Below are 15511 nucleotides of genomic sequence, written 5' to 3' on the forward strand. Positions count from 1 at the left end.
TAGTGTCTGTGAAGAAGTGATCACTGTCTTGTATCCTGAAGGCTCACTTTAAGAGTGATCCAAAGACAGTTCACAAACTGTCATTGGGCCTCCCATGGTGACCATGTCCAAACCACCAGAGTTCCTTGGGGCCTATCTGATCTTTGTTTCTCTGAGACTGATATCTCTAAGAAGGGTCTCAGGCCTGGTATAAGTCTTGGCTCTCATCCTTTCTAGTTTAGTGGTGTTGGCAAGCTGCTTAGCTTTATAGAACACCCCTTGCTTACACATATAAAGTGGGAACAAAGCAGAACTAAATGTTTCTAAACATTAGCATGGCACCTCTTGCATACCATGTGGCCATAAACCTAGAAAAAGGAATAATGACTAAAAACTCCTTAAAAGGAATGATCATCCCCTCTCTCACTTCCCGGAAAACATCAGTGTTTTTATATCTTCCAGGAACCCTTCATATTCAGAACCCCAGGAGCCCACCTATTACAACATACCAGCCTGTATAGAACTGCAACCAGTATACAGCAATGGTAAGGGCCAGTCTCTGATTTGACAGAAATCACAGGGTGCATATTAGAACAGGGTCAGAAAGATGGTAAAGCCTGGGGGGCTATAATCCTTCCAGAGATCAAGCTGGCCCAGGGAGGGGGAAGTAGCTGAGAACAGAGGTAGGCACCTTATCCTCTGAGACTTTACCTTCTTCCTAAACAGACCCAAAAGAAGAAGTGGTTTATACAGAAGTTCGGAAAGCCCAACAGAATAGTAAACGTGAAGGTAAAACCTAGGGGAGTCTTAATCCTTTACTATTGCTCAGCCTCCACCTCCTCAGCAGGTCTGGGCCAGCCAGGCACAGAGCCTCTCCTCACCAGGATGCTAGGATTTCTTAACTTGCATCTACATTGTTGGGAGCTAATCCAAAGCTACAGCCTTCCCCATCGCCCATGGATGAACTCGGGATAACTGAGTTACAAAAATCATCATGTAGTCCCCTCTGAGCTTCTGTGTCGGAACCTACAAGGTGGGATGGGACCGCCATCCCCGCTTTCCTAGTTTGGGCAGCTAAAACAGAGCACTGGAGATTGAGCAGCTGAAATTACAAATACTTGTTACAGTTCAGAAGACTGAAAACCGAACACCAAGGTGCCAGATGGCTGAATGAAAAATGAGGACATGTCTGCTCCGAGGTATGGTTGAAGAGAGAGAGGGTTTATTGCAGATACGAGAGAGAGAGAACAGCCAGAGGCATCTGGAAGAGTCTAGACTGAACATGGCCAACAGACTGAACTGGGCCATGGGGAGGGGTGGTCATTGGGGAAGGACAATTCCCACCAAGAGAGATCCAGGAGCAGAGCCAGCCAGGAGCCAAGAGGGCACATCGCCAGAATAGCTGGGTTATATAGGAGAGAACAGGAGAAGGGAAGCAAAACCCAGGGGCTGGGTAGGGGTTGGCTATGCCAGCCAGGAGGACTCTATAACAGGCACTTGTGAGTAGGGACTAAGGGAGACTGGCAGCCAGAATCCATTTTGATATGTTAAATAGGCACCTCAGCTAGCCATTTGTCCTGAGTTTTTTTTAAACTTAACATTCGAGCTTTTTGTTGGTGATAAGGGGTGACATCATCTCTTCTATAACTACTTCATGCTGAAATAGGGGTGTCATTGTCGAGACCCAGGAAGGCTGGAATGTTGGTCAGAGCCAGGAAGGAAGAGAGGCATAAAGGCTGGGAGACAGCTGCTTCTCCCCTCCACCCCCTTGCTTGTTACCCAGGTTCTGAGGGACCACCTGGGGCTAGAGAAGTGCAGGCTGCTTAGGAGCAGTCTAGGATGCAGGTTCCAAGGAACATCTGGGGCTGGAGTGTTTCGGGGAGTTTTGGAGCAGTCTGCACCCTTCAGCTGATTGGAAATCTGCTGGGACAGGTATAGGCTAGGGGCCGAAGGTAAAGTAAGGAACTTAGGGGAAAATTTTTATCTTGGGTGAACACTTGAAACTTCTAGGCTCTGCTCCTGGTAATTGAAGAAGGGGAGGAACCCCAAGACCAGGGAAACGGGGAGCCCTCAGGTGTAGGCAGTAGGTGGTAAATAGTCTGTTGATGAACAGGAGTACTTATCTGGAGTCCATAACCTGTCATGACTTCCTGAAGCTTATAAGAATATTTTAAGTTTACAAAAAGATAAAAGTTTTAGATATGTTAGCATTCCCACTGTTTGTAATCTGTTCTGAAATTTACATTGTGGAAAAGGCAGTAGACTCACACCTTCAAGTCAGAGTAAAAGTTTGGGGACCCAAAGATATGATTCTGGGTTAAAAGCATTAACATTTTTCTTCTATATGCAGGAACCTGGATATACAGATCAGACAGAGATGTTTTTAGCATGATTGAGAAGCACTTTTCAGTCTATAGTTAGAAGACAACCAAAGAAAACTTAAATTTTGAGCTTGTGACTATGCTAATAGTAGCAGTGCTTTAACAGGGCCTAGATTAGCATTGCCTCAGAACTCCACTGATTAATGTTAAAATGCTGAACTTTAGAAGTCTTAGTATAACAATAGCATAGGGAGGGAAAGAAATCAGAAACATCTGTCATTACTTTAAATCGCTTTCTCATGCATTCCCTTATAATTTGGACTTATACACCTTAAATTACTTTCTTAGACCCTCACAACTTAAGCTTTTACATCATCACACCTTGCATTTTCATACCCTAAATTACTTCCTTAGACCCTCACAACTTACATAAACTTTGAACTTTTTCTTTTCATCTAATCAATTACCATGAGACATAGGTGGTTGGTTACTGAAAGCAGTCATTGCAAAGCAAGTTCCTTTAAATAAAGAAATAGTAAAAGGTTACATTGAAACCTGTTGTGAGTGTATCTCTACCAGTGTGAGGTCTGCCGGCAAGGTAAGCTGTGTCTGTGCCTACCTTTCACAGTAGGAAACCTAGTAGTTGTAGAAACAAGTGAGGTCTGTTGCCTGATTTTATATATGAAATGAATTGAAGAGGCAGCTGCAGCCTTGCAGGGAGGAGCTGGGTGCCTGTCGCTGTTAACATAAAGCTATAGTTAGCCATCAATACCATCAGAGATCTGCAAAGGAAAAATTATAGCAGGAAATATAATCCAAATGGTTTATGTATCAAGTAAAATGACAGAGACTTACTGTTACCTGGATGGTTATTCTAGGCTCCTGTGGTGTTGGCTTTGTTGGGGGTAGAAGTAGTTGGTCTTTGGCTGTCATACAGGACAGACAACATTACATCTTTGGCTGCTGCATCAAACAGCATTGGCCTTTGGCTGCCAGACCCAGAAAGTCTGAGAGATTTTTCTGTGAAGGAATTTGGAAAAACTGACCCACTTTGACAAGGCAGAGTAAAGCAGTCAGCTTCACAGTGTCCACAGTTCAGACAGATCCCTGGCAGCAGAGGAGGCATGGGACAGTTTTTCTAAGTGGTTAGTTACACCAATCCAGGTGAAGTCATCTGTGTCCTGTCATCTTCTTTGGAGACCTAGGAGCTGGCATTTCTGTCCACATGTTTTTTCCATTAAACAGTTTAAATGCCATATTCAGCAGATCTCTGAGGAATTTGAGGACCATTATCTATTAAGTATACCTGAGTTAAACAAAATTTACGTGTTTTTAGTTACTAGTTTTAGGTTTAACCTTGGAAACAAATATAGGATACTAAATAAAGTTTGTCCTTGTAAATGAATTACATTTGTACTTAGCATAGCTTATGAGCATTGTACATTAAGAAGTACATTAAATATTTGATCATTTATAAGATAGCTGAGCATTAACTTGCATGTCTTAATTACCTTTAACAGTTTACAAGTTAGTGGCTTTATAAGATCAGGATTTCACAACTTTATCTCTGTTAAGTTTGAGCCTTAGAAATTTGAGTTGATTTAATTGAAGATCCTTTAGCCACAAATAAAACCTTAAGCCATAAACGTAGTCCATTGAGAGACTGGAAACTTTACAAAACCAGAAATCTTTTTTTTTTCATCCTTTCATAGTGCACCATTACAGAATATCACAGTTTCTTGTATGACTCAGTTGATCCAAACAGTTAAAGCTTAGAAAAGTTAGCAAAGACAGGCTAGACACAAATCTTCAAATCAGTTACTGACCATTAACCTGAGTAGACCTTAGGAATTTATAAACCTTATTTATCAAACACATGTTGTTCCTTATTTAAAATTTTTCAGAAGCCTAGTGTTGAGCAGTTAGCAAAGACATAAGTGGCTAGACATACATCTCTAAGTCAATTTCTGTTAACCTGAATAGACCTGTAAGAATTTATTTAGGAATAACCTTAGGAATTTATTATCACATAAAAATCCATCCTAATCCAAAGTGTTTTGGAGACCTGCTGTTGCCTCCTTAGTCTAAAAGGGAGGGAGATACAATGATAAATGGAGATCAGTAGGACTGAGAAGTTTTATAATTGTTGCTTTATACCATGTGGTCATCTAAACCAAGATGGCAGTGAAGTTACATTGCATGTACTCTTTTTTAACCTTAGTAAAGATGGCTGCCAGCCACATGGTTGCTATTTTAAAACATCTTTTTTGTAGTAGATCTATCTTTTAAACAAGCATTGAATCCTAGTTACATACACAGAATATTCTAAACAAGAGTTCAGTCACATATATAGTTTGTTGTCACAAAATGAGATTACCCAGGTATAGTTTTTTTTTTTTAAACTATAAAACTTTTGTTACAAGTTTTAAGCTAAAATTGTGTTAGAGATTTTTAACTATACCTAATGAACCTACAAATCCTGAGACAGTTTACAGCATAGTCTTAAGACAGTTTTGTTTTTGTTTTGGGGGAGTTTTGTTTGCTTGTTTATTTTTGTTTTTGTTCTTTCAGAGCAGAAAAATAATAAAGATAAAGGTGTCTAAGAGTGGAAAGTAGAAAAACCTTAGAGATAAGAGACTTCTGGAAGTGTAGAGCAGAGAAGGTTCAGATATGAGAGATTTGGGGATCATTTGTTTGTGTGGCGGTAGAAGCCGCTATCATAGGAGAAAATTGAAAATCAAGTGTGCCATCTTTAGCCACTGACTGAGCTGTACTGAGGCCGAGCCATTTGTAGTAAGACAGTGAAGTTTGAATAAAATCTCTGAGTCTGGGGAGGAAAAGAAAAAGTGTCATACAAGGCCCAGGAGGGTGAAAAGAAGCTGTGGGACTTTCAGGAGGGGGCTGAGAGAGAAGGGACTGAGTCACAGAGGCCCAGAGGGGCTTGAGGAAGAAGCCACAGGACTGTAGCTTCTGGGGGGCTGATAGGGGAGGCGCTAGGAGGCTCTGAGAGGCCCAGGAGGGCACAGAGAAGCTGCAGGTCTATCCCTACAGATTGGAAAGGCAAGGAAACTCCAGGAAGGAGGCGAGAACAAAGGGAGTAGAGAGGGGTAAGTGTTTTGGTGGCAAGCAAGAATTACAATGTGGACTGAGAGACTTGTCCAAGAGAAATGTCCCAAATCACAGAGAAGAGGCATCCCTTTCCACGTGATAGGGGCCCAGTTGGGCAAGAGGAGCATCCTGGCACACCTGTGTGATTTTTGTTGCAATTAAAAAAAAAAAAAGCAAGCAGCTCCAGCTCCGGGGTGACACTCATCCAGTTGAGGAGGAGAGGAGAAAGCAGCTGAAGAGGCAGACCAGAAGAGGCATTTGGGAAAAGGGAGTGGGTAACTGTCTTTGGTAGAGAGATGCCCACGTGGGTGTGGCAGGCCAGAGAGATGAAGAGAGATGCCCAGGTAAGGCGTAGTAGGCTCTGGGAGCACAAGTTTCTAGGAGGCATAGCAGGTGCAGGAGCCAGAGAGACACTGACTGAGTAGGCGACGGGAGGCAGATGGGTGGAGCAGGTGGAGGGAAGAAGCAGCTGAAGAGGCGGACTCTGGAACTGGAGTCAAATTTGGTGGGTGGCAGCAGAAACAAATGATCCGTACAGACCTGGGAGGACGAGTCACATCAACAACTTGGTTCGGAAAGGCCGAGCCCCTTGGAACTCATATACGCCACTCTGGTTTCAGCACCAGATGAGTGGAAAAACAAGGACATGACTGCTTCTAAGGTGTAGTTGAGGAGAAGGTTTTTATTGTAGATATGAGGGAGAGAACAGCCAGAGTCATCTGGGAGATTCCAGACTTAACGTGGCCAGCAGACTAAACCTGGCCATGAAAGGAGAGAGGGGAGAGCGAGAGTGGAGGGGGTAAGCAGACCAAGAGAGATCCAGGAGCAGAGCCAGCCGGGAGCCCGGAGGGGACATCGCCAAAATGGCTGGGTTATACAGGAGAAAAGAGAAGCTGGGGGAAGGGGAAGCAAGGCTCAGGGGCGGGAGAGGGTAGGGTGGGATGTGCCAGCCAGGAAGACTGTAACAAGGGCTTGTGAGCAGGGCTGCGGGAGACTGGCTCCTGGAGTCTGCTTTGAGATGTTAAAGAGTCACCTCAGTTAGCTATTGGTCCCAGGTTTCCTTGGGACCTAACAATGGCCAGGTTTTTCTTTTCTTTTCTTTTTCCCTTTTCCTTTATTATTCACTTGCATTCAATCATTTAAATATATTTTCTTTTTAAAATGTTGTATTAGAGGCATACATGCGTATGATGCCTTCGGATCAAGAGCCCCTGCTCCCTTCCCTCCAGTCCCCTCCTCTATCCTCTTCTCTTTCACTTGCTCTCTTCCTCTTTTTAATCATCAATTGCCAATCGCAATGTTGAGGGGTTTGGGTTTTGTTTTCATGGGTTCTCTCTACATAGACTTGGCTTGCCTAGAACTTGCTATATTTACAAGGCGGGCCTCAAACTCACTGATATCCACCTGCCTCTAACTCTTGAGCCTGGGATTAAGGGTTCAGCATTTTACCTGGCCTGTATCTGTACAGTGTCTGTCATCTTCCTGTGTGGACAGTGTCTTTGTTCTCTCCCGCTGTCTTCATTCTATATGTTATAGTCACTCACGCAGTGTAGTTCTAAGGGGGAAAGTGTGAATTTACTTACAGACCTTAGAAATGAACCCAGTACGTGAAAACTGCTCAATGTGTGTTACTGTTACGTTACCTGAGCATCCAGCCTTCCTGAAACTGTATTGAATTTGGCCCCGGAAACATCCTTTTTGGTGATTTACTAGTGATATGACCTCAGGCCAGTAATTTAAGGTCTTTATGTCTCATTTTTACCATCTACAAAGTGGGGACAATAATGCCTTCCTCAAAGAGGGTTGTAAGGTTAAGTGATCTCATAGGTATTAAAGGGGTATTGAAGAACAGAAATTAGATGCAAAGTCTGTTTGACTTTCTACGAAAGTTGGAAACCCAGTGCGAGGAACACAGTGGACAAAACCACACAGCACTGTTTATAAAGCAGACTTAAGAAAAGCCTGCTCAAGGACTTGATCCCCCTTTCCTTGTCCTGGTAGAAAGCAAGCTAGGCTTCCTCACTGGAGGCACTTGTAAGAGTGGAGGTTTATGGGTGGTATAGAGACTGGAGTCCCTTGTAGGCGTGGAGGTTTATTATGGGTGGTATAGAGAGACTGGAGTCCCTTGTAGGAGTGGAGGTTTATGGGTGGTATAGAGAGACTGGAGTCCCTTGTAGGAGTGGAGGTTTATGGGTGGTATAGAGAGACTGGAGTCCCTTGTAGGAGTGGAGGTTTATGGGTGGTATAGAGAGCCTGGAGTCCCTTGTAGGAGTGAGTGGAGGTTTATGGGTGGTATAGAGACTGGAGTCCCTTGTAGGCGTGAGTGGAGGTTTATGGGTGGTATATCGAGACTGGAGTCCCTTGTAGGAGTGGAGGTTTATAGGTGGTATAGAGAGACTGCCAGCCATTGCCACAGCTGTTCTACACTCCCCTGCTGGACATCTACTTCCTCAGACCACACTTTTCCCCCTAGATCTATACCGCGTGAGTGACTACAGCATATATAATGAAGACAGCGGGAGAGAACAAAGACACTGTCCACACGGGAAGATGACAGACATTGTATGGATATACACATGGCATGCACACACTGACAAGTAAACACAAACATCCTCACAGTAATCCTATAAGTAGATAATAAGATGGCTCCCATCATACAGATGAGAGACAGAGGCCAGAGAAGCTGAGTGATGTGCCCCTGGCCACAGTGGTACCAAGCAGACCCAGGGCTCAGGCATGATGCCTCTTCACAATGTGTGGTGCAAATCTAAGATCAAACAACCTACAGCATAGACAACAAGTTTCCTTCCCTCGACAGCCCTTGGCAGCATGATGAGGCACTGATAAGGAGACTGGTCAGGGAAAGGAGGGAGGGTGGAGGGTGACCTCACTGAACAGGACACTGAGACCTCCAGGCGGCACCCACATTTTAATTCTCCCTTTTCTTTCTACAGTGGCCTCTGAACTCAGGGTCCCCACAAATCCAGTGAGTCTTCTGACAGCTGTGGCTTCCCCTGTGGGCTGCCGGCTCTGCCCTTACCCTGATGCTGTGTCCTCCAGGCGTCTCCTGTTGTCCACTCTCAGGTGACGCTGGGATGCACCCTAGCTCCTGGCTGCAGAAGTCACCCTCCTCAGAACCTCACAGATGAATCCACAAATCTCCCAGATCCTGCCTCAACTAGTCCACCCCAGCACTCTCCTTGGGGGAGAGGGTGAACTGCAGTGAGCCTTAAGTGCATCCAGAGCTCTTTGTACCAAGTGCCCAGGACTTGGGGCCCTACTTGGCTCCTTCCTGTCACTAGACTAAGTGCTGCACAGGGTATTTTTTAAATCTAATGATAAGCTGCTGTTGACCTAGGGAAAGTCCTATCTCCTGGCTTCCTCGGTGAGCTTCAGTTTCCATGGCTGTTGCTGACTCAATTCGGACTGCTCGACCGTAGCTGGAAGTCACGCTCCCCAGGTTCATGGTATCAGCCTAGTGGCCCTGTGCTGCTCTGCCACATGGGAAGCACCTGCTCTTTGGACAATGGACTCATGATGAACTCCTTACAGCAGAGCTGCATTTCACAATCTTTTAATTGTCTAGAACTTAAGGTCCTCACCTGGTGTTAGTGTAACTCCTTTCCTGCTCAACAGCTAACCACCCAAGTCAAGTGAATACCCCCTACCCCAGGCCTTTCCTAACCTGGCAAAAGGAACCCCGCAAAGTCAAGGTCAGGAGCACCAAGGACTGGATAATACGTCTTCTTCTCTAGAAAGTACTCTTCTACAGAAAGGAAGAATGAGCAGTGGGAAGAAAGCAATATTGGATTCTACATGCCTCCCAAGGAACTCAGAAGCATCCTGTTCTTTCTTTCCCCTGAGGGAGAATGAGAGAAAATCTGGGTAGGAAATCCTGTTCACCAAGAGTTAGGGGCTCCAGATCTCCATGTGCTCATGATCACCTGAGAACCTTCTGGACATGCAGGTGCTCACTGTCTGGGCCTGGGGAGAGGCCAAGATTCTGCATCTTTAATAAGCTTTCAGATGGTGCTGATCCTTTAGTGCAGGGATCATACTGAGAGCTGAGACCCCATTGGTCTTGGCAGAGACTTCCAAGCAAATGTGGCTACTCTCTGCCAAATTCCACAGGATCACACTCAATGCCCTTGAGCCATCCTTTGGCCAAAAGCACCATGGTGGTTTGAATAAGAGTGACTCCCATAGGCCCATACATTTGAATGCTTAGTCATCAGGGAATGGCACTATTTGAGAGGGATCCTAGGAGGTGTGGCCTTTTTGGAGGAAGAATGTCACCAGGAGTGGGTTTTGGAGTTTCAAAAGCTCAAGCCATGCCCAGTGAGTTTCTCCTTCTGCCGCTGGATATGGAACTCTCAGCCACTTCACCAGCACCATGTCTACCATGCTCCCTGCATGCTTCCTGCCATGAGGATAATGAACTAAACCTCTGAAACTGTAAGCAAGCCTCAATTAAATGCTTTCTTTCATAAAAGTTGCTGTGGTCCTGGTGTCTTCACAGCAATAGAGTACTGACTAAGACAAGCACCCTCAGAGAACTCTGAGATACCTTGGGTTTTGCCAGCTACCCTGTCAGGGAAAGGAGAATGGCACCATCTCTGTTTCCCCTCATACTCTGTGAACAATTCGTGAATGAAAATGCCCTCTACGTTCTGATAGCTCTCTCCATCCCTTTCATTCCTGTCATACTTTCTCTTGACCTCTGACCTTGTTTAGCCATTTTTATCTTAAAAAGACACCAAAAAATGTGAGTTTATAGGAAAAGGAGAAGACAGGGAGACAGGAAGAAAGATGTGGGGTCCATGCTCTGATTCCAGGAAAGGAAGGGGGTCACAGTAGCCTAGGAGGTTAAAGAGATTCTGAAGACATACAGACAGATAAAACATACATTATTTGCTTCAAGCAAAGGCTTCTAGACAGGCAGCTACCCCACAGGTACCCAGGCACAGGCAGGCACACAGGACTCATGGTGGTAAGCACCTAGGCTTACCAACAAACACATAAGCTTACTGTCAAAGGTGGAAGCTGAGGTCTCTGGTGTCTGACCACAGGTCATTTTTATACAGAATCCATACAAAAGTGGTACTCTGACCTGAATAGTTATAACAACAAATTGCATCACTGTTTACTTTGGGGGTTCCCAGAATGTCCAGAGTCAGCCATGTTTTGGCTGATTCACACTGTATATCCATATCACCACCATGTTGTCTAAACAGGAACTGATGGCCTCCATTCCCTACAAAAGGTAGAGAAGAGAAGGAGAAAGGAATCTATGAAGAGTGACAAGTCATGTGATCTACAGTCAACAAGTTAAAGGTTGTTTGTTTGTTTGTTTGTTTGTTTTGAGATAGGGTCTCACTATGTAGCTCTGGATGTCCTAGAACTCACTAGGTAGACCAGACTGGCCTTGAACTCACAGAGATCTGCCTGCCTTTGCCTCCCAGGTGCTAGGATGCCACTCTGCCCATGCATGGGTGTGGACTTCCTTTGTTAGAGTCTATGGACAACAAAGTTGGCACAAAAGAGAAAATGTAGGGGCAGGCTGGGCCTAAAGGTTGGAGATGACATGGTGGATGAAGTCAAGTGGACAAGAGGGGACTGGGCTGGTATCCAGGACATGCTTCCTGTTCCCATCATGGAGCTTGTGAGTAGATATGTCTGGGTGGGAAGCTTGGATATGGCATGGTAGAGTCCTATGGTTTGGGGGACAAGTAGGGAGAGGATCCTGCCCCAAGCCTAGAGCTCCTTTGCAATGAAGACATGGAAAACCAGATTAGGCTGGTATACTAGTTGAAAGACCAAAGCTAAATCTTCTGGATTGTGGAAAAGGTGTGAATAAGGATTTGGTGGTCTGAAGGAAAATGGTCCCCATAGACTCATAGGGAGTGGCATCTTTGGAGGTGTGGCCTTATTGGAGTATGTGTGGTTTTTTTGGAGGAGAACATGGGAAGTATGGGTACATAGTAGGGTTGTAGAGGAAGCCCAGAATTTATCTATACATGGTTTCAGGTAGAACAAGCCCTGACGGAAGCCTAGGTGTTGGCTGCAATGCAGGCAGGAGTCTCTGGTCTTTCATTTTCCTTTTTTCAACTTTGAAAACAGCTTTGTTCGTAACTAGAGTTCAAGACCCGAAACCTGGCCCGTGTTCAACATACCAGAGTCAGCCACTTACCCCAAAGAAAGCAAAAAACAGCTATTTGGAGAAGGCACAAAGATTGCAGCCCGCCTTTATGGTGCTGGCATGAGTTTTAACTTTAAATAGAGAAAGAATTGAGGCAGGGATGAGAAGCATGCATACATAAGCCATCTTGGCCTAAGTGTGCTCCAGTTGCTCATTCTCTAGGTTCTGATTCAGCAATGTGTCCCAAAAAAGTCCTTATGGCTCAAAGGAGCAACCTTGTTCCTCATGAGATGATTGTTCCTATTTGGGTATCATCATGGGGTGTTATGGAATATTAATCTAAGATGTGTTATATCTTTTATGCTGTGGAATATTTGTTTAATGATGCAAAGATGTGTTGCATTCTTTTATGTTGCATTCTTTTATGTAACTCTGTGAAGCTGTGTTACTTTGCCTGTCTAAAACACCTGACTGGTCTAATAAAGAGCTGAATGGCCAATAGCTAGGCAGGAGAGAAATAGGTGGGCCTGGCAGGCAAAGAGAATAAATAGGAGGAGAAGAGAGAGAGCAAGAAATGGAGAAGAGGGCACCAGGGGCCAGCCACTGAGCCACACAGCCAGTCAGGGAGTAAGAAGGAAAGAAAGAGATATAGAATAAAGAAAGGTAAAAGCCCAGAGGCAGAAGGTAGATGGAACAATGTAAGTTGGCAAAGCTGACTAGAAACAAGCTAAGCTAAGGCCAGGCATTCATAAGCAAGAATAAGTCTATATTGGGGAGCTGAGTGGCAGGCCCCCAAAGAGCAAAGAGTTAAAAAATAAAACTACAATGGGGTGATCTCTTTGCAGGAATCCCAGGTGTATATAGATTTTGGATCTTGATGGGGGTGTGAATGCCCATGAATGATAGAGTTTTCCCCACATATATATAGATTTTGTATCTTGATGGGGGTGTGAACAGGGCATTGTAAAAGTTGACAGCAAGATGATTTGATGGCTCTTGTCTTTGCTCCTTCAGTCTTGAGGTGATTCTCCAGCCTCAGCCTCCATGTCTAGAATTGTAGCTATGCATCACATGCCTGTTCAACAGATGATCTTGGGTAATCAGCATGGCTCTATGCAGAGTTAAGTGCAGAATCTGACCCAAAGTTTGAAGTAAAGGGGAAAAGGCCAATGCAAAATGGAGGCAGGAATGGCAGGCTTTCACTCTGTTCTGAGGCGCCTTACAGGCCTGAGTGAGGAGCCAGTGCTTTCCAGCAAGAGCAATGTCTAAGTGTCTATTATAGGTTCCCTTTGATACCTTTCTCCTGCTAAATAGCATTCCAGAAATGGAAAACTCTCCATTTTGTCACCAAAGCTATCTATTTAAAATGGAGCAGAAGAGCTCACTGTTCATTCAGCAATTCCTTTGTCACAAATGTTTGCTATACAGTCCACTAAATTGTATGAAATTCACTGAAAGATCATAGTTGGCTAGGGTTTTTTCTTTTAATGTAACAGTCAAAGCCTTCACGACCGTTCAGTTCATGAGATCTTTTTTTTTTTTTTTTTAAGATTTATTTATTTATTATATATACAGTGAGTGTTCAGCCTGCAGACCAGAAGAGGGCACCAGATCTTTCATTGTAGGTGGTTGTGAGCCACCATGTGGTTGCTGGGAATTGAACTCAGGACCTCTGAAAGAACAGCCAGTGTTCTTAACCTCTGAGCCATCTCTCCAGCCCCCAGTTCATGAGATCTTACTATTTCGTTTCCTTTATTTTTCAAGTTTTCATTTGAGCATATATCATATGTCAAACATTTCCCCCCCCCCCACCCTGTGACTCAGCGCTCCTCTCTCTAGTCAGTCCCCTTTGTTCCCCAGACAGTTTGGCTTCCACTTCCATGACACATACATATGTAATTTATGCATCTATATAAAATCTAGGGATCACAAATATGATTTTCCAGCCATTGACATCGTTTTGTATTCCTTATGACTAGAAAAAAAAAACATCACGTATAGGCACTGCATTTTCTTTATCTGTTCATCTGTTGTTAGACACCTGGCTTGGTTCCACAACTTAGCCATGGTAGGAAGTGCTGCAATAAACATTAACGGCAAGGATCTCTAGGATATGTCCATTTGGGGGCCTTCTGGCAAACACCTAGGAGTGATGTAGCTGGATCAGTGTTTTGAGAGCGCTCCATACTGACTAGTCTACACAGCCGGGCTAGTCTACAAGCCAGCTAGCAATGTATAAGGATTCCCTCTTGTCCACATCCTCGCCAGATGTGATTGTCATGTTTTTTTTTAAATGTATATATGGGTACTTTACCTGTATGTAGATGCACCATGTGTGTGTACAGTGCCCATGGACACCGAAAAAGGGCATTCTATCCCCTGGAACTGGAGTTAGAAATGGTTGTGAGGCACAATGTGAGAGCTGATAATCGAACCCGGGTCCTTTGCAAAAGTAACAAGTTCTCTAGTGCTGAGCCATCTCTCTAGCCCTGCTATTTGTCTTCTTAATGGCTGACTTTCTCCCTGGGGTGAGGAAGTGGACTCTCAGTATAGTCCTGGTTTGCATTTCCACGAAGCTTACTGAGGTTGAATGATTTTAATGTGTTTACTGGCCGCCATCTGCATTTCTTCTTTTGAGAACTGTCTCGTATCATTTTATTAGGCCATTTGTTCATCAGGTTGTGGGTCTTCTTCCAGGCTCTTAAATGTGAAATGTAGCTAGGACTGTGGTTCGGTGACAGAGAGCTTGTCAAATGCTTGGCATAACCACGGTGTATTTGCATAGAATCTTTTAGTTCTAGAAACTATTTTTGTCCCTTTTAAAAATAAGGGTTTCATTCAGGTTCCTGAATCTGGTTGATGAGAATCTTAGCTCACTGGGCATTAAAGACTCCTCCCATACAACATTCAAGTGTGCGTTTTTGAACCTGCATCTTACTCCACAGTACACACACCCCTGAACTGGTTCGACTCTCCCAATCGGTAAGCACCTCCTCTGTTTTCTAGGGTTCCGCCAAGAACCATTAGGAAACAAGGTTTCACCTGCAGTCCCCAAGGCCAGGCCTCACCTCGGGCATTGCCCATGAATGATGAAGAGTTTTCCCCACACTATTCCTCCCATCACGAGACCAACTCTTTCCATATTTTAAGTGAAAACTGACAATAAAATGCCATGCACCGTTTTAAGGCACACCCAGGACCCCCAGAGGCCTCTGCTTAGAGACAATTTGCTTGGAAAGGAGCCCCCAGCCCAGAAGAGGCATGCACACTAACAACTCTCCTTCCTCAGGGGAGAGGCCCAGGCCAGTACGGCTCCCTCCAGCTCAGACTCCACAAGTCTAGCTGGACCCCTCTCCACAGTACAGCTTCAGAGGCAGTGTGACCTCCTGTGTTCCAGGTGTGGGTGCCACGTCTTCACGACTCTGCCCCAGGATAAGTTTCCACATCTGTCTCCATCCCTTTCCCCTTCATCCCCAGTCCCTTCCTGTTGACACAAAATAGGGGCCTGTTGGTGGATCATCCCTTTTGCAGCCTAGAGTCCGCTAGCTTAGATCCTCAGCCTCCTCTTCACCACAAACCAGTTGTCTCTCTCCCCTCATCCTGAATTTGTAAATTATAACAGAATGTGGACTCTTCCTCTCTGTTTCCCAAAGACATCAACACGACCAGCCCTTCCGGGATGAAGGGCTCCAGTTCTCCCATCGCCCTCCCTTGCAAAGAGCCCAGGAGCTCACTAAGGAAGCTGATGATACCCAAGGACCCAGAAGCCCAGCCGAGGTGGGGATGTCCAGAGTTGATCCCAGATGCTTTCTGCTGTTCAGACACAGAGAGAGCATTACCAAGACAACCTAAGGGAGGAAGGAAAGGGTCCATGCTGGAAGGCCTCCAGGACAATGGTGGAGCTCCAAGCAACTTGGGGAGAGAAGGGAGGGCAGGAAGCACTCTGTTCTTTCTGTCATCCAGT

At 44.9% G+C, this 15511-nt stretch overlaps 1 protein-coding gene across 1 annotated transcript in view; it reads left to right on the plus strand.

Moving 5' to 3' along the window:
* LOC118586178 (Fc receptor-like protein 5) overlaps window positions 1-15511 on the plus strand; it is a 50047-nt gene that overhangs the window by 20486 nt on the left and 14050 nt on the right. The window contains exons 10-11 of the mRNA XM_036191330.1: window positions 442-524; window positions 706-768. Coding sequence (XP_036047223.1) covers window positions 442-524; window positions 706-768 — 146 coding nt within the window. The remainder of the gene's footprint in view (window positions 1-441; window positions 525-705; window positions 769-15511) is intronic.

This window comes from Onychomys torridus, chromosome 6 (genome assembly GCF_903995425.1).
Source record: "Onychomys torridus chromosome 6, mOncTor1.1, whole genome shotgun sequence".
NCBI classification, from domain to species: domain Eukaryota; kingdom Metazoa; phylum Chordata; class Mammalia; order Rodentia; family Cricetidae; genus Onychomys; species Onychomys torridus.